The following is a 19,573-nucleotide window of genomic DNA, read 5'->3' on the forward strand; positions in this document are numbered from 1 at the left end:
AGGCTCCCCATAAAATGTTTCAAAAGCCTTCCACAGACGGCACTCGTGTACGGTTAGCCCATGTATTACACATGTTAGGGGAAAATGTTCAGCCCTGTTTGTAGTACACAGCTAAAGAAATGAAAAGATAAAAACAAAGATTAATTCGAAAATAAATTTCTAGTTGACGGTCACTTGGTCATCTCCCGGGACTTTTCTGAAGTTCATTGCCTGACACTTTTTTTCTAGAAATAAGTATTAATTTCCCTTGTTTCATCAGCCTGTACAAACGTCTCGGTACCATTTTCCCCCAGTTTCATAAACATTCTGTATGCTATAAATGTTTCCGAAAACTGATTAACCACGCAGCATGTATGAATTGTGATTCCACATATAATCATTGTCATGTCCAAGTAACACGCTATGAGCTGGTCCAGGAGACCTTACTTTCTATGAAAGAGTATACATGTTAGTCTTCTAATATGAGTTCTTCTCTGTCCCTGTGCAGCAACATGGGCCTTCAGGGCATCGACGTGCTGCAGAACCCGCAGATGTACGTGCTCGGAGCGCATCTGCTGTGTGGCCAGCTGCAGCTGGGTCTGTCCCGAGGCCAGACCAAGCTGTGCCATCTGTACGAGGACCACATGCCCCACGTGGGCCGAGGGGCGCGCATGGGCATCGGCGAGTGCCAGCACCAGTTCCGGCACCGCCGTTGGAACTGCTCCACAGTGGCTGACACGAGCGTGTTCGGACCCGTGCTCAACATACGTAAGCTCATTCATTCATTCATTCATTCATTCATTCATTCATTCATTCATTCATTAGACCAAGGAGCATGTTCGCAAGCAAACCCGCTAATTGACCACTCCATCCATTACCTTCCCGAGAAAAAAAAAATGTTGGAAGGAAAAGATCAGAAAGTAATATCATTCCGTTGCATGCATGTGGACCCGCCGTGGTAGCCTGGCGGTTGTGTGGTGCCGATATACAAAAGGGCGTGGGTTCAATTTCTGGCAACTGTTGGTGTATATTTTGATCGGGGTGAGATCCAGTACACTCGTATATTAATTTAATGTAACGGGAACGTTAAATAAAACTCAATGGTGAAACCACGTGACAATAAATTCGGGTTTTTCATAGTTTTTCTATCCGAAGCGCAGCGGGCTCCTCAGCTGACGCAGTCGACAGAAACACCTGGCGGCCAACCTCCTGTGAACATTCTCCATGAAATATATAATAAGGTGAACTCACAAAGGAGGACCCCATTGAGTCGTGAGGTGCTGACAAAACCACTTTCATTAGCTTTTATAGTTCTGTGTGCAAACATACAGAAACGCATTGCTTGCTCTTCAGTATTTCACTGATTCCCAAGCTTCTAAAAAATTTGAAAACACCACTGTCTTAGCCGGAGCGTGCGGAATATTGCGATATTGTGACGCTATGCTTCTTGCGACGATCGATCATGACCCTGTAGATTATTCACTGAATGTCTGCTAAGATGTTAAGTAGCTTTCTGGGCGTTCAATTTGTTCTCTTTTTTTAGTTTTTAGTCATATCTATCACCATTTCTCACCACTCTATTACAGAGAAGCCTGCTAGAAATATCCTCTGGTCAACTTTTATGGCTGACTCCATCTTATTTCTCATTCTCTCGCACTCCTTCCTTACCGTCTCGTGTTTCGCATGTAGCTTTGCAAAAGACAAAACAACAGCACACTATAAAAGACGCAGCAAATTAAGCTAATGCTACCTTGCGTTCACTCTCCCCAAGGCGCCTGCAGAGGGCTAAAGGCCGCACGCAGTGCAACACGTCGTCCGTGGCGTGCAGTCGTTCGCACACTCCACGCCACTCGTGATTACCGCGAAACGCGCGACCGCCAACGAACTGGAGAGACCTCGAGGTGCGCAGTATAATGTAATCTGCCGATTCAGCGATTTGCAATAGCGTGCTCGTCGCTGAACGAATAGAAAAGAAAAAATAAGAGAATGGTATGCCGTCCACGGGGTGGCCGGGAAACCCACAGGTCGAGCCGCTGACGTGGTCAGAGCTATTACCTGCCTGCCGGACCGGAAGGCGGCCGCATCGGCCATTACAGTGGATCACGCGCATTAAGCGGACACCCCCGCCCGTTCTATGAGGCACCTTTTCATTTGTTTCTTCTTCCTGTTCGCGCCCACAACCTTCAGGGTGCACCGAAGCTCCCCGGCAGTGCGACGAACCACGAGGGTGGAGCTGAGTTACTATGCAGTATATGCACACTATAAGTTGCGTGTCGTGCGCAGCTCGTTGCGGCCGACAGATGGGGCGGCGAACGAAATGCGCGGTTTATGCGATTCACGCTACTGACGCGAGCATGCACGCGCGCATGCGCTCACGGAAGGATGAGCTCCCTCGCGGTTCGCCGAGCCTGCACGTTGGCACGCTGACGGTTCGCATCGGGGGAGCGTTAATTATGCGGCCGCTAACGAGGGGCGAACGTTAATACCGACAACTCCCCCCGATTCTTTCCTTTCTTGAGCTGTCCATGGGTTGTGAAACGGTGGGGATGGTGGTTGCACTCATGAACGAACGTGTCGAACTATCTTGCATGGTCGAACAATGAGGAAGGAAATAACGATTAAGATAACTGGAGACTGAGAAGAAAAAAGGAAAGGCGTGGAAGCTAAGCAGCCTAGAAGGACTGGCACGCTACACTAAACAAAGGCTAGGGAGAGAGAGGAGTTTTAAAGATAAAGAAAGAGAGTGAGGAGAGCATGCACAAACAAAGTCACACAACTCACAGTCATTATAGCCCCGTCGGTAGTGCAAGTCTGATTACTTCAAGAAGTTGAGTATCGCCTTCGTCGCCTTCACTCGCGATGACCTCTCCGGACGACATTCCAGAGTGGTTTCCGCCGTCGTCGGTCTGCGATCGATGCCAGCTAGAGTGACTGCGAGCGCTGAATCTAACAATTAAAGAAGCTGTGATGGTTTATAAGGCAGAAGAAATAGCACAGTTTATCTCGTCAGGGCCACCTCATAGAAAAAAAAATACTTAGGCAAGACCAACGTGTTAGGGCGAAAGTTTTAAATGCTTCATCAAATGGTAATCGTCTCCGTTCACGTCAACACGAGTGTTAAAAAAATTACAAACGTTCGTTAGTCGCTTCTATGCGCACGTCATCACCAGTTGCTGGTGGTAGTACTTATAGTGTGTTGGGACATCGTAGACAAAAAGCCAGAAGAGAATTTTTAACATGCTTAAATAACTCCTGGGTCAGCGGCAGTGTTTCCCGAGAATGGAAAAGAAGTAGATTAATACCACTTCTGAAACCGGAAAATCCCCATTGGACTTGACAGCGTATCGCCCTATTGCCCTCGCAAGCTGCCCCAGAAAAGTGATGTAAAGAATGGTTCTATTTCGCCTCGAGTGGTACTTGGAACGATACCCCAACTACCCTTCCTGCATGGCAGGCTTTCGTCGGGGCCGCTCCTCTATCGACTGTGTTCTTGACTTATCGACATTTGTTCAGCAAGAAAAAAAATCGCGAGCGCATGTCAGCGGCACTATTTCTTGACGTGGAGGGTGTATATGATAATGTAGCTCACGATGTCATCCTCACTTCTCTCGAAGCAATGGGCATTGGTGGACGAATGTTTCAATGAATGAAAGACTATCTGGCCAGTGCTTTTTTTGTGCTAACAGATAAGGTCAAAACGACTGAACATTACACCTACTGCGGTGTACCTCAGGGAGATGTTTTCAATGTTGTTCAATGTTGTCCTCATTGGTCTGGTAGAGGTTCTGCCAAAGTAGATGTGCCTATTCATATACGCCGATAATATTTGCCTCTGGAGTGCTGCAGTTACTCGCCCTCAGATGTGTGCGCGAATACGGCGGGCAGCAACTCTCACCACAGCCTACCTTCAGAAACAAGGCCTGACTACATCAACTGTGAAGTGCACGTTAATTGCGTTCGCGCGAAAAACAATGACGCCATACCCTGTTTACATAAGTGGGCAGAGTGTCAAATATGCATGAACGCATCGTTTCCTGGGCATATTAATCGACAGAAGTCTTTCGTGGAGCCCGCATTGTGCGTACTTGAAGAAGAGACTGTTATGTATTGTGCATATAATGAAATTCATGTGCAGGAAAGCACGGAGAACTTCTGTGGCCTCCATGCTACAGTTGTACAGGGCCCTATTTCTATGTCTATTGTGCTAGAGCTTGCCGGTACTGACGAACACTAGCAAATCCAATATTCATTCATTGGAGAGTTTGCAGGGTCAGGCCCTGCGTGTGTGTCTAGGACTGCACCGATGCGCTTATACCTAAGCCACAGTCATGCTTGCCAAGGACCATTCGGTCAGGACATATACAGTTGTGGATTGCCTCAGAGCGCACATTCGACATGCCAGCCATGTCCCCGACCTCCACTTGGCCCTTCTACCCTCCGAAAAACCACGTGCTACGTTTTCAGACGTCATAGCCAAGCACCTAAACAGCCTTTCGTCAGGATATACGCCAGCTACGAGAATTGCATGTCCCTTGTGGTGCCCCGACCAGCCGCAAGTACGCCTAGAAATTCCGGGTATGAAAAAGAAAAGCAATCACTCTAGAGTAGCATTGAAGCAAGCAACACTGTTGTTATTATATGAGTTGTACTTGGACCAAACGCAGATATACACTGATGGGTCGGTCTCGTCCAGCAGCTTATCAAGTGCCCCTGTAATTCCGGCTGCAGCACTGACAGTCAAATTTAAGTTGCCGCATACGACTACGTCTACGGCATCAGAGCTTGCTGCTATAAGAGACGCTTGACAATGACTCGTTCAAGAGCGTCCAGGAAAATGGGTCATATGCGATTCGAAGGCAGCGCTTCGGAGTTTGTAGTTTGCCATGCGTAAGAGGAATCATGAGCAATTCGTTCATAAAGTAAGACATTGCCACCATCGAGGTCTAGCCCGAGGGCATGATATTACATATCGATGGTCGCCTTTACATATTGGTATTACTGGAAATCAATTAGCCGATGATGCATGCAACCCGCTCAGCCCATGAAGGAACACGTGTGGTCCCGATTCCTCTATCAAGGACTGATGCAGCAAAACAACTCTACTTGCTGGCTCGAGATCTTACATGCAAGTTCTGGTCGTCTACTAGCTTCCAAAGGTGTCACTTATATGATCTGGACCTTCCGCTCAAGATACAGCTACCATCGCAACTTTCTCACTTCGATGCGACACTGTTATGCCGCCTTTGGTTGGGTGTTGCATTCACAAAGGCGTCCTCCTTTCGCATCAGTATGGCAGACACCTCTACATGCGGCTCCTGCGAAGTTGAAGAAGCCACCGAACACGTCCTGTGCAGCTGCGCTTGCTACGACACGCAGCGATGCCAGCTCCGGATGGTTTTGAACCAACTGGACTTTAGACCATTCTCTGTGCAGAAGAGTCTGGGACCTTGGGTGTGGGCCTCAATTGCGCAGAAAGCGACTAAAGCGCTCCGATACATTACTTGAAAACAACAAACCTGAGCGACCACCTGTTGACTGCGCGTGCTCCCCCAAGTGTGCTCGTGATTGTGAGTACATTTCTTCTCTCACTCTCCAACGTCTTTACTCCCCTTCATCCCTTTCCTAGTTCAGGGTAGCAAACCGGACGTGCGTCTGCTTAACCTCCCTGCCTTTCCTTGCATCTTCATCTCTCTCTTGGACATCATGTCATTGTGACGTCCCTATGTTGCGTCACGTTGCGTCATCACATGACGACGTCGTTTCGTCAAAGTGTCCGAGCATGGACGCAGTTCACGTTAGGTTCCGGAAGGTTATATAAAGGCCTATATAGTGGGGGGGGGGGGGGATGGTACGTGATAAATACAATCCAACAAAAAAGGGGGAAGGCAATGAGCAACTTAGGAAATGAGAAAGAAGATTACTTTCGCTAGAATGAATTGAATGAAACGACTTAAATTAATTAATACTTGACTTATAGGCACCATTCAATTCACCTCATGTGTTTGCAAAGGTGTGAATGGTTATTTTGGTTAGATAGTTTTGCCACTCTTATATGCGACTGATGCGCAGTTCATCGAGCAATACTGCTGTAATCATTCTACACTACAATTTATGCGTCCTATATTTTATGCATATGTCTTTTCCATGGCGTCACTAGGCTGCAGAATAGTAGGGTTCACGGTTGACCGGATGAAATAATGCGTCGAACGGGTTCGATTGGTAGAACAATGAGCAAGCAAGGTAGGAAGGAATAGCGTAGTGGCATATCACCTGTAACGGTGATAAAAAATTCAGTGAAAATCTCGGAACGCCTTGACAATAGCTTGTGATATGCAATTTTTTTTCTTGACGTTCTCTTAAGTGACTCGCAGGAGGGCATAAACCATGCAAAATCCAAACAGTGCAGTTCAGGAAACAATGTAATTGAGAAATTTTGGAACTGGGCTCCACACCATTTTCTGTACAGAAAATTCTAGGACCTTGGACGTGTGCTTCAAAAGGAGGGGGGGGGGGAGGAGGGATAAACAACAAGAGGGAAGGCAGGGAGGTTAACCAGGCACATGCCCGGTTTGCTACCCTACGCTGGGGGAATGGGCGCACAAAGCAACCAAAGCGCTACTGAAGGACCTGAACTAGACAGATCTGAGTGACTGCTTGCAGACTGGATGTGCTTCCCCACATGTGCTCGTGATTAGGTTTATCTTTATCTCCTACCTTCTTCTATCTCCCCACCCACACCGCCTTTATTCCTTCCCCCAGGGCAGGGTAGCAAATACGACGTGCGTCTGGTTAACCTCTCTGCCCATCCTTGCGCCTCTCTCTCTCTCTCTTGAAGCAGGGGGCGTCACTGGTGCCTGAGTTTCGACAAGATTTTTGTCGAAAAGTAGGCTCCAGCGCCACCTTCTGTTCAAAAATACTTTTCGTGAGCTGGGCGAGCATTATCATCCAAACCACCTATACACATACTATTACCGAGTCAAAGTTTTCGAACCCCACAGAGCTTAAAGTGGGCTTCTCGAGGGGGACGACCACGACTACTCTTAAGAACGAACGAGAGAGAAGGAATCTCGCGCAAATTAGGGGCGATTAACGCCGGCGCCGCGAAACTGCGGCAAACAAAAACAGCGCAGACACGTAACACGTCTGGGCTGGCGACGTTGCCATGTCGCAACAAACACATCTTCTCCTCCTCCTCTTCTACTGGCATGCTTAATAGTGAGCTGCTGCATTCCCCGCAGTTTGCAACGAACGAAGCCTACACATGAACGCCTCCCCTCTAAAGCCGATTTGATTGCTTCTACGCGAACCCAGAAGCGAGCATCAAGAGAGAAAAAAAAAATTATACAGAACAGGACAGAGAAGGGGGGCAACCCTCCTAAACGAACTGCCCTATGCCCGCGTGCGCGTTGGCTGTTAAATACGTTCCTGCATGACACGGCAAAAGCGTGCAGTGTTGTTGGAGTTCGTGTACGAAGGACAAATCTCCGATATACGATGCGAAGGAAGAACCAGCTTTAGAAACGAAATAAAGCCATTCGTGGGCTCAGGTTTAAAGGCTGCTCATACGCTTCGGTGGCGAATGTAACGGGCATCGCAGGCTGAAAATAGGATTGAGCTTAAGAAATATGTCCTACGAGAGAGGTCAGTTTTATTTCCCTCTTCGAATCACCGGTGACAACATTGCAGGTGTGATCACTCGACCTCAACCGCACTGCAGGTCAGCTTGAGACATGCTTCACAATTTTTTTTTAAGACTTATTGCAGTGAGTGTGCTTTGCAGCAAAAAGAAAGAACTGCGTCTGGGCTTTTAGCCTTCTCACCCATAGTTGTTCTGAACCGTAAGCATCGTCATGTGGCTCGTTATATCTTAACTTATGCGTATTATTCTTGCCTGCAAAACAAAACAAAAAAGAGGAAAATCGCTTCATTAAAGCTAGTTGTTTCCGTTCTTTGCTTATACGCTAAATGACGAAGTGCTGCAGCCCCTATATCGTGACGTCATCCTCACGTGGTTCGAAAAGACGGCCAGGGTGGTGACGAAGGGGTGAGGGGGCAGCGTTGACTTTCGGCACCACGTCATCAAACAAAAAAAAAATACCGTAACACTTTTGAAATAAAACAAGACATACGAACCTTCATCAGTGATATGCTTGCACCACCGCATGCATACCTGAAAGTCTGCATACCTAGACCCTTAATTAGGCACTAAACGAGCTCTACATCTCTCCCCTTTCATGTACTTTCACTTTCTGCCCGATATCAGCATTCGTTGTGATCCGTGTACTAAGAGGAGATGTTAACACGTCACGAACCCTCGCTTATCAGGATGTCAATCGGCAACGACATGTTAACGTGTCATATTGGCCGTCGCACACCTCGTCCATATCGGGGTCCGACGATTCTCCGGTGGTGACGGACATTGGCGACCGATACACATCATCATTGAAAGACCACGTTCACGCGTTCTATCCCGCTCAGTGGTCGCTGCGGGTATGCGTACCCACTGCACGCTTTTCGCGAGGTACGCCTGAACTTGGTGCCTGGTATGCGGGAATACCAACGGCGTTTTAGCTTCGTGACGATTTGACTAATTACCGGCCAGAGCACCGAAAAATAAAACCGGTTTCCGTGCTAGCCGCCTCTCTTTTGCGTTGTGCGTGGCTGCGGCGAAGCGGAGGCGCTGCCACGCCCGCATCTCGCGCCTGAGCCGAGAGCCACTCTTATTTGAAACAATCCCATCAAAATTCTTCTCGGAACGAATTCATCACACGGCATGCCGGTGGCGGGGCGCTGGAAGAACATTCCGACTGGCTCGGCTTGGCTGGCTGCCGAGCTTCCTCCAAATTGATTAGGCGGAACCAGAGACTCCCGGAGTTTTCTCTCGACTCGTTTTACGGCAGCCACACGTTTCGTTACGGCAGAATTTCTTACTTGCGCGCTGCTACTGCGGGACAGGGTCGCCTGATTAAGGATTGGTGGGTTGCTCGAACTTTTGAGGTTTCTTCTCAACATTGTGTCCAAGCGGCGTTACAGAGTGCCTTAAAAAAGAACGGTCGTAATTCGCTAATTGGATTAACATTCAATTACATAATTTACTTACTTTAGGTAATACTGAATTACATAACATTGCAAATCAATATTAATAAAACTTGCGGTCTTATGTGCTCGCAACAAGACATGATTATGAGACACGCAGGATATGGAGCACTCTAGAAGTTTCAACAATCTTGTGTTCTTTAGCGCACATCCAATTCTAAGCAAATGGTCCTCTACTATTTTGCCCCCCCCCCCCCTCGAAATGCAGCCGTCTCGGCTGGGATTCGAACCCGTGACCTATGGTCAAACACTATAACCACAGTAAACACTATAACCACCAGACCACTGCAGCGGGTTGTGGCCTAGGTGTATGCACGATGGTGGTGCTGATAAGCTAGATATGATGATGGGCTCGATATACCGGTCCTGAATCGTCTACTATACGGCGTCATCAATAACCGCAGTGTTGGTTTGGCACGCAAGGGCCCAAAGTTAAATATTCATTTTGACCGAATAAGTGGCACGTATCAACAGAGTGGTAAGAAGAGTAAAAGTAATGCTTCCTTCACAACTGTAGTCCTTCATTGCTTTTAATCGAAATAGATTAGGACATTTTTCGTAAAATGCCCCGACCAGAAGGACCGAGGGCATACAAGAAAATGAAGAAAAAGTGAATTGAGTCGCGAGCCACTTTCAGAATGAAGATTTCACAATACTAGATTATGAAGTAAGAAGACAGCAGAAGGTAAGGAAGGGACGGTACGAAGCGAAGAGAATGTTGCCATGCTAGCGTGCACGCCACGACGGCCTACCCGATCTCCGACGAACTATAGCTGCAAGCCTGTCCATCTCGGAATGCCCGCGTGTCTCCTCCTAACATGCGTCCCGGCGTGGGATACACGTATCTTCACGACTACGCGTAGATACTGCTGCAGCTGTTGTTTCGGAATGTAGACGTGGGTTGTCGTGTCGGGCGCGATAGTGGCGACTCGATCAGGCAATAGCAACGCGTGTCTATCGCTTTGCAGCGTCGCGTTGACCGTCAAAGCCTCCGTCGCCGCCTCCTGCCGTTCCTCCCCATTCTTCGTTGAAGGCTTCGTGATCGATGCCCCCCACAACGAGGCTGGACCACTCACGCCTTCGGAGGCGCCTGGCCACCACGGAGGGCGCGACGGACACGACGCTTAATCACGGTGCAGCCGCCCGCCACATGTGCATCCCCCCCCCCCCCCCCGTCCACCCTGCAAGCCCACCTCCTATTCTAGCATTTACACCACCTCGCCTGCGTAGCAATGCTCGACCCTTAATGCCCACGTTAATCATTGGCAAGCCATTGTAAGCGCATCGCCTGCTCTACGCCCTCTATTAAATATCGGTCGAGGAATCCAAGAGACAAAAAAGAAAGAAAGTAAGAAAGAAAGAGGTCGCGTTGGGTCGGGACAAGCCCGGTTGGCGTTATTCGCCGATAAGCATGGTAATTTAGGGTGAGCTCGTTGATCATGCTTGATATGATTTTTAGCTTAACATAAACATATTAAGACCCCTCCCCCCCACTCACCCACACACACTATAGAGGGCGCGGTAAGCTATTCATGATCCTAGCTATTTTCTCCGTGGTGTCTAACTGTTAGTGTTTAAAAGAATAACCACCGAAGAAATGAGATATCACAATATATATCATCATGTCTTGCTAGCTCTAGGTGTCAAAGCTTCGCGGGCAAACAGAGGCTCAATTATGAATCGATGTGGCCTGAAAAGCGGTATCTATAGCGAAGATGGAACGTAAAGTTACAGCTTCAGCCAAAAGAGAACGATCTGTCCATTTCGCTGCCCGAAACCACTTGTAGAGTCAGAAAAAAATAACAAGGAAATCTCTATGCAAGCGACTCGCCTAAAAGAAGGCGTTGATTAGAGATAAATGCGCAATCGTGACTGTAAGACTCCATATCGTGTTCGCTATTAATCTGTTAAAGCAAGTGCCCTGCCGTGGTGGTCAAATAGCTAACGTACTCAGCTGCTGACCCGCAGGCCACGAGATCGAATCCTGGCTGCGGCAGCTGCATTTCCGATGAAGGTGGAAATGTTGTAGGCCCGTGTGCTCAGATTTGGGTGCACGTTAAAGAACCCCAGGTGGTCTAAATTTCCGGAGCCCTCCACTGCGGCGTCGCTCATAATCATATATGGTGATTTTGGGACGTTAAACCTCACATATCAATCAATCATATTGATTGATTTGTGGGGTTTAACGTCCCAAGACCACCATATGATTATGAGAGACGCCGTAGTGGAGGGCTCCGGAAATTTAGACCACCTGGGGTTCTTTAACGTGCACCCAAATCTGAGCACACGGGCCTACAACATTTCCGCCTCCATCGGAAATGCAGCCGCCGCAGAATCAATCATATTGAAGCAAGTCGATTTCGAAAAGGAAGTGATAAGACAGTGCGGCCTGGCGCGGCTCATAAATTCAAGGACTCTCATAGTCATCCTACCACTGGCCTTATTAGCCGGAGTGCTATCCAGATAGTGAACTCATCGGGTGCTATAGCAGTCTTTAGCCGATCATTGACGCCACTATCGTAGAAACTAATATTATATACCAGCAAGCAAGGATAAAAAGAAAACGCAGAGTGTCATTTATGCACTCGCCTGAAATGACAGGAAGGCGAAAGCCATCTTTTTTTTTCTTCTCAATTGATGCACTGTTCTACAAAAACCTCCAAATGATTCTGCAGTTAATGGGGTTTGGCATTGCCTCTACGATTAGGGGCACCCCAACTGGTTTCACACTGCCTCCATGATGCCGACCAAGCTACGATGTCATCATGTGACGTCACTGTGACGACATAATGCCGTCACAATTTTGGCATGAGAACGATTATATATCGTTCGGCACACATTGATCCAACTTCTCTCACGCATTGATCAGAAATTTATGACAGGCTCGGCGCTGAGATCAAGTTCGTTGAGATATAACTAATCCGAACCTAGTTACCACGAGGGAAAGGTAGGTTTCGCTCGGTTTCGCGAAAGCTGGGCACGCTGTTCGATTACTGGCCACGTGGCCCAGCTTAGGCGGGGCTTGAAGCCACGCGCAGCTTCTGGCGCTGCATCGAATCACGTGGCGTGACGTCATGCCTGCCACACTCGCGCTCCGGCAGCTCATGGTCATTGCGGTGCTATGAATGACCTTGAGACACGTGGCGCAGTAGAGCTTTCGCTTTAAAATAAACCAACCCTTCTCTTGCGCAAGAACCGTTGAGCCAGTCCCACCTCGAATGAGGCTGTGATCTTCACGCAAACCTTGCATGCGAGCAAACGTCGCAGACTACATTCACGTGTCACAACACACCTTACGCGCTCGCTCATGTTATCGAGGATTATGTACTGCGTGCATAAAATCGCATACGTTCACGACACTAGCGCTGGTCAAGCCTTGCGTGCCCGTGTACGTTTTTGCAACTCAAGCGCTTAGGGCCAGCTTTACTTGCTACGTATGCAACTACGTACGCTGCTCACGCCGCAGCCACGAATGAACACAGCAGGTGCTGCTGCGATGGGCGCTACCTAAACAAAAGAGCGGATTCTTCTTCGAGCTCGCCAAAGGGATTAGACGGTATATATACGTCCGGCGTGAGACGAAGCGCCACGCATTCACCTTTCGCGATGCCACTCGCTCGCCGGCAAATAAAAAAAAAAACAGGAAGAAAACAATGTATGCGTATACGCTGCTGCATGCACGGTTGACTTCCCGCACGCCCGCCGCGAGATTCGGCGCGCATAATCCGACGTCACGTACGGTTGGCCACGCCGGTTTGCTTCCAAGGGCACGACCGCCGTCGCCGCCTGGCGGCCTTTTGGGAACCTGGACGGCGTGCGGCGAACGCATCACGACGCGCTGTCTCTCTCAATTGGCGGGAAGAGATGCGCACACATCGACCGGGAGGTGGGGCCCCTTCTTGGGTGCTTAGACATCGACGGTCGTGTGCGTACGTCATGACAGCGCCAGCCGGAACTGCAGCAAGTTACGCTAAACCTGATCCATTCCTGGGCTTTAGAAAGGGTCTGGATTCTGCGGTGATCCATACAGAGAAGTGGTACTTCTCTGTATTGCACGTCTCCTGGAATGTAACAACCGCAACGTCGGCCAATTAGTTCGAGGAAAGACCGATTGTTCTTTGCACATGGTGTAGGGCTTGTCTCGTGCGTGTCTTCATCAGAGAAAGAGTACCTGTACGATTTCCGCGTTATGAAATGAATAAACTGGACTCGCTGGCGCTGATTGCGAGACATGATTGTGTTGCCTTTGGCTTAGGAAACAGCATCGCAGGAAAGCGGACTTAATAATATTTACGTAGGGTGGATTCGGTACTATAGGTGCGGTGATATACGCTTCGGTGAACATATTACGACCATAATGCGCTGCCTTTCAGCTGAATGAGGCATACCGGTATTTAATGAGCGTGTATTCCGCAGAGATATCAAAGGAAATTGCAAAAATAAAAAAAAAAGGTTTGGGTGGTATAAGTGCGGCAATAAATTTTGGCAGTTGGACCCTGTTTCACTGATTCTCCCTGATCATTGAGCCCCAAGTTAAGTCGTTAACCATCCTTCTTAACCTTAATATCTTTAGTTTCTTTCTCTCTCTCTCTCTCCCGTATAAGATCAGCTGCCATTGTATGCAAACTTTTCACGCTTGTGCTAGTGCTGTCACTATGTCGTCCATACGGCAGTATAGGGTACGCATTTGGGCAGGTAGGTCCATGATTACGAGTATAGAAGTAGCGATAAAAAGAAAGGACGAAAAAAAAAAAAGACACCACAGCGCTGTAGTCTGTGTCCTGTTTACCATCCTGTCTTTGCAGTGCTGTTCTTGTATTCATAGTCCTATATACATAACTTTTGGAAAGTTGTATCATTTTGTTGATTCATCCTTGCATTTCTCGTATGCAGCGCTTGTTTTTTCAACTAATCAACTCTATATTAGGTGTCCTGTTCCTCATTTTGCCACACTTTCGTTACGTTCTTTTTCTTTAACTGTGCTTTCGCAGCGAGCCGGGAGGCGGCATTTGCACACGCTGTGGCGGCTGCCGGCGTGGTGCACGCCGTGTCACGCGCCTGCCGCGACGGGCAGCTGGGCAGCTGCGGCTGCTCGAGCGAGCTGCGACCCGACAACCTGCACCGAGACTGGATCTGGGGCGGGTGCGGCGACAACGTGGCCTACGGCTACCGCTTCACCGAGGGTTTCGTCGACGTCAGGGAGCGGGAGCAGAACCACCCGCGAGGGTCGCTGTCCCAGGGACGGAAGCTCATGAACCTGCACAATAACGAAGCCGGCCGAAGGGTACGTACCATAGCTGAAAGTCGGGCGAGTTCGTTCCCTTTTGTGCTTGTGTACGTGCGCTGCTGAACACTTTAAAATGACGCCAAGGGACAGCATTGTGACGTCATGATGACGTGACTGTGCCGTCGGTTCACCATCACGCCATGATGACGTTACAGTGCCGTCAAATAGCGTAGCATAAGTGATGACGTCATCACATTATATTGTAGCTTGGTCGAAGGCGGTTCGATCACAGAGGAAAAACATACCAGGTGAGGTACCTTTGATCTTTGAGGCACTGCAAAATTATGTCAGGTGCAGAACACTTTCGAAAGGTGGCGGGGCACACAGAGTTTCCTAGAAGCACACGAGAGGGAACTTTGGCGCTGGTGTCTATGGGAGCTGCGACGCACTCCACTTCAGCCAGCATGGGCATGATGGGTATTACAGAAATTTGTCTAATTTTCTTTCTTTCGTCTCGGTTTGGCCCTGTGTGACCTGAATCCGCGTTGCTGCAAGATTAAGTTCAGCAAATGTTTAGCACTTACCCGTCACCACCTTGAGCTTATTAGGCTCAACCATTCAAATATAGTCACGAATTCCACAACCGTCCGTTGTCCTATTTGAAACAAAACAAAAACACAGAAATAAAGCCATAAAAGTGTTCGAAACCGCAGGCACGAAAAATTGGCGAATTTCCCATCATTCCCATTGTGGCTGAATGATCACAGCTCCAGGGTCCCCTTTAGTTGAATTTAGAAAACTCTATGACGGGACAGCATCAACACATCAGCTTAGAGGGAAAAAAATGATGGCATTCGCCTTGGAGTAATTTTTCGTGAATGCATAAGGAACTCTGCGGGGTTTTATTGCGATAGCAATTATATGGACACTCTCGGCTAATTTTTGCCATCGCCGCCATGTGCCGGATATGTATATATTTATAAAGGGCACAAAGAAAAATAATTGAGAAGAAAAAAAGTTCAAGAAACCCGTCAGTAATTGAAACCAGTGACCCCTTGCTTCTCAGCGCGTTGCATTAACCAACTAGGCGACACCGCCCATGCTGTCCACATTAATAACGTGAGTTATGTATGTACACCATTTACTACTGGCGCACTGCCAATAGACTTAAAACACATATTCTTGAACAGAGCATGAGGTTTGTTTGGACAAGCCCTACATGTTTTCCCTAAACATTGACGTGTCTGATGGCTTTATCAATTTAGGGGTCGGTTCACGGAATCACATACCGTTGGTATAAAGGGGCATTCTGAAATGTCTCTGGCTTCACTTTCACTCTGAGGGAACAGGAAAAATTGCACGCATGAAGTCCAGGACTATTCGGGACGTTGCTGGTCCTGTCATGCCTGTGAATTTGGTTCCCATTGAAATGCGCACCGCCACTAACACTTTAGACGGAACTCAACTCACTGTCCCAGATGAGTTGTGGTGACGCTTGCGCCGTAAAGACTTCGCACGACTTCATTGTCGCAACAGTGTACATCTCTAAAGAACCTCGCGGACTGATGTCATCAACTTCTTGCTGCGCAACTTCCATGTGGTGTGCCTACAGGATGTGCCGGTGACTAGTCACTGGAGACTTCAACGTCGATGTACTTCGACGTGAGAACCAGTGGCGTGTCACGTTTCTCGCTGCTGAACTTGGATCTCGCGTCCTGTCAGACGTCACCCACTCAACTCTTCCCAACACCTGTTTAGATATTGTGGTTACACTGCACTACTGTCGTTTCAGGCACAATTGACCGTGTTCACACGCACGGTTTTCATATCCCCAGTTCATAGGTCGCGAAACTTTGAAAGAAAAGCGTCGAAAACCTTTTGCCGCAGTCATCAATGCCCACTGACGATTGAAGCGCGACTAGGTGAGGAGGGACAAACTAGGCAACACTAAAACTCTATATATAATTTCTCCTGAATAGTCGTAATTTTATATATATTGAAGTTAACTACAAATTTAGTTTACGGCTTATCTGACGCCTGCCTAAATGGTGTATTGGCTCAATTTTCGGTCGAGTGCCATAAATGCGGTGGTGAGGGTGTATCTGTTCCATCACCGATTACATCACTGCGTTCCTCCATCTGCGCGTTTGTTCTTGTCGCAGAAGTATAGGCCCTCATTGACACTTTCATGCATGGGATAGGAACACACCTGCCCACTAACTGTAGGCTATGTTACATCACACGCTGCTGCGCGAATGGTGTCGGCAAAACAGTTATAAGAAATAATTGTCTAGCGGATTGGCTGATGGAATCGGCGTTTTGGCGCTTCTTTGCTGTCTTCACCTGGCTGCGTAGTCAGCCAAGACAAAAGTTTATTAGGATTAGGCAGGTGTAGGAGGGATCCCAGAGCTACTGTCTCCATACAAATATTACTTCAACATACGGGCCCGTTCACACACCCGGTCACGCTAACATTCACACCTCTACCGCAGACGACGACGTTCGGCCGCCGTTCCGTATGCAAACAGACGGGGAGACCCATCTATCTTAGCCGGTCGGATGGGCCAATCAACGTCGACCTAGAGGCGACAAAGAGGTGCGTTTAAAACGTTTCACGGTCAGACGGGACGCGCGCGAATCTTCGCGAGTTTCGAAGGGGAGAGAGAGAGAGAAAGAAAAGAAGCGATGTACGTGTCGGCGAGCTCCTTCTGCGCGCGGCACGGTGTGTTTTATTCGCTCGTGCAGGCTGCCCGCTGCAGAAGCCCGGCGTGAAACGTCTTGCGGTCTCTAGCCTTCCGCTCTCGGCTCCACGAAGCAGGTGACACACCGAAGGGTATACGAGGCTTACACGGTCGTCCAGGAGCGCTCAGTGGCTTCGGCTTCGCGCAGCCCCACGGCCAGGCAAGGTAGTAGTAGTACAGCCGCGTCGTTTCTTCTTTACTGCAAATGCCTCCCGTGAGTTCAACGACTCGCGCAGCGCGCTGTGTGCGTTGGTTGCAGCAGCGGCCCCCGTCTAGCCGCACGCCAGCCTTTATATAAGCTAGAGCGAGTTATACAAGGGCGAGAAGGGGGGGGGGGGCGTTGCGAGAAGGGACACACGGCGGCGGGTGTGATTCATAGTGGGACAAAAATGACGGTTCGGGAGGGCACGGCGTTAGTTGCCTGCCTGCCAGCATCTCGCCCTGTGCTACTGGCATGCTGCTGCTTTGGGGATATATATAAACACTGCCGGCAGTGCGCCACTACTGGGAACAGGCTCTTTCCCTTTTTTTTAGTTTAGTTTCTTATCTGTTTCCAAACTGCCAGTGCGCCGCGTCTATACACAACTTTGTGGCCCGCATATCTGCATAACAACACCGCCTGAGAGGCACAGGTCTGCCCCGAAGAGGCTTTTTTCACTTCGTACTTTCTTGACTTGTTTCCAGCTCTTTTCTGAGTATCTCGCTGCCACTTCGTAAGCACTCTCACACCGTCGTCGACGACAGTGTGTAAAACTGAAATACGACGACCTGCCTTGTTGTGGGTATAATACGGACGCGCCTCATGAATACGCGCCGATTGTGGTAATGGGTCGACCCGTACGAACTCTCCGTTATCATTTTTCTTCTCGCTTGCGGGGTTATTTTTTGTTTCCTCGCCGCATGCGCTGACGCGCAACAAACATAATTCGGGGATATGAGTTGTGAAGGGCTCCAACTTGTCGTCTAGCCCCCCGGGACGGCACGTCTAACAAACGGGACACCGCGTGTCGGAAGAGAAAAAGGGACAACGAATTTCGTTAACACTTCCTCGCCGACCGCATCTGATCGTCGGAGCCATAAGAAAACCCGGAACCGGAAATGGTGCCCCTGTCCTCTAAGCATCTCTAAACATTTTCTGTTGGCCCAATGATTCCCTTAAGTACGCTATTGAAACGAAATACTCTAGATCTATGTACATCAGTGATCTATGTACATCAACATGAAACCAGCGACGAGGACGGCCACAGTTGTACTCTTAAAAGTGATGAACAGTGCCCCCCCCCCCCCCCGGACAATGGAAACGTCAAATTGAAATATATCATGACCATGGTGTACCGCGATCATACCATGACTGACCATCGTTGCCACTCTTGTGGGCTTCTGCTTGCAACTGACGTAAAGTCTGAACAAGAACAAGACTCAGTGAGAAATAAACAGCGCGAAAAACGAGAAACCAGACAAAGGAGGACACATACAGAGTGCTGACTTATAACAGGAATTTTATTCTCCAAACCGCGCATATATACCTATGCAGTGGAACGAAAAAAGAAGAAACAGAAGTGATAGTCGAAGTTAACTGAAAAAGTAATGTAATAAAACCATTTTCATAGCGCGTGCAATCAACCAGATAAAAAGTTGACCTTTCGCCCACAGCAGTGAACAATCTTCATGTCCTAAATATAGGACACCAGGGCTCAGTGGTTGTCAGACCTCAGAATGCCTGCCGACTAGACCAGATGTGTAGCTCCTGCAAAAGCTCTCGCTTTCTTGTTATTCTAGTCCAGAAATCTGCCCACATCACTTGGATATTTTCGTGTTCTTGAGGTTGTAGTAACTCCAAATCAACGAGAAACAAAGATATTTGCCTGTTAAAAAAAATTCAGGGCTGAAAGGGTTAATCAAGCCTTGCGCCGCTGATGAAAAGGTTGCGGTATTAATTTTCGACTACTACCAACAGTTGTAGTTTGAGTACGACTAGAGATACAATTTTCGCGTTCTTACATTCAGGAGCAATTTGAATAACTAGAGACAGCCAAACTTAACGTCATTAATAATAACAATAATAGTGTTTGGGAGTCTCACGGGCTAAAATGACAATGTGATTAATTGAGGCGCGCCGCAGCGCAGAGCCCGGGAAATTTCGACCATCTGGTGCTCTTTGATGGGTTCTGATATCGCGCATTACACGGGCCTCTAGCATGTCCCAATCATCGAAATGCGACCGTCGTAACAGGGATCGCACGTGACCGATCGCCGTAGCCAATGTACTACCGAGGGAGACAATGACCATATTGTTTTGGCGCGTACAACAGAAGGAACGAACGAATGAATGAATGAATGTCAGTTGATCAACGAGTCGATAAATTACCCCGTCCCTGATGCCTCCCAGTTTTGTTATACACTCGGCATAATCAGCTATAAAATATTTAAAGAAACTAGCTTTTCTCGTTGAACTAATCATGATTATCAGTAGCTCCAGCTGGTTCGTGCCACGACTGAGAAAGAACGCCCCTTTCCCATCGGTTGGAAA

The 19,573-nt window shown here is 48.4% G+C and overlaps 1 protein-coding gene across 2 annotated transcripts in view; it reads left to right on the forward strand.

The window, feature by feature from the left end:
- The window catches only part of LOC119174516 (protein Wnt-5b), an 83,011-nt gene that overhangs the window by 53,133 nt on the left and 10,305 nt on the right, over window positions 1-19,573 (forward strand). For both annotated transcript variants that reach the window (XM_075895505.1, XM_037425455.2), the window contains exons 3-4: window positions 488-747; window positions 14,067-14,359. In XM_075895505.1, coding sequence (XP_075751620.1) covers window positions 488-747; window positions 14,067-14,359 — 553 coding nt within the window. The remainder of the gene's footprint in view (window positions 1-487; window positions 748-14,066; window positions 14,360-19,573) is intronic.

This window comes from Rhipicephalus microplus, chromosome 5 (assembly GCF_043290135.1).
Source record: "Rhipicephalus microplus isolate Deutch F79 chromosome 5, USDA_Rmic, whole genome shotgun sequence".
Classification (NCBI taxonomy): domain Eukaryota; kingdom Metazoa; phylum Arthropoda; class Arachnida; order Ixodida; family Ixodidae; genus Rhipicephalus; species Rhipicephalus microplus.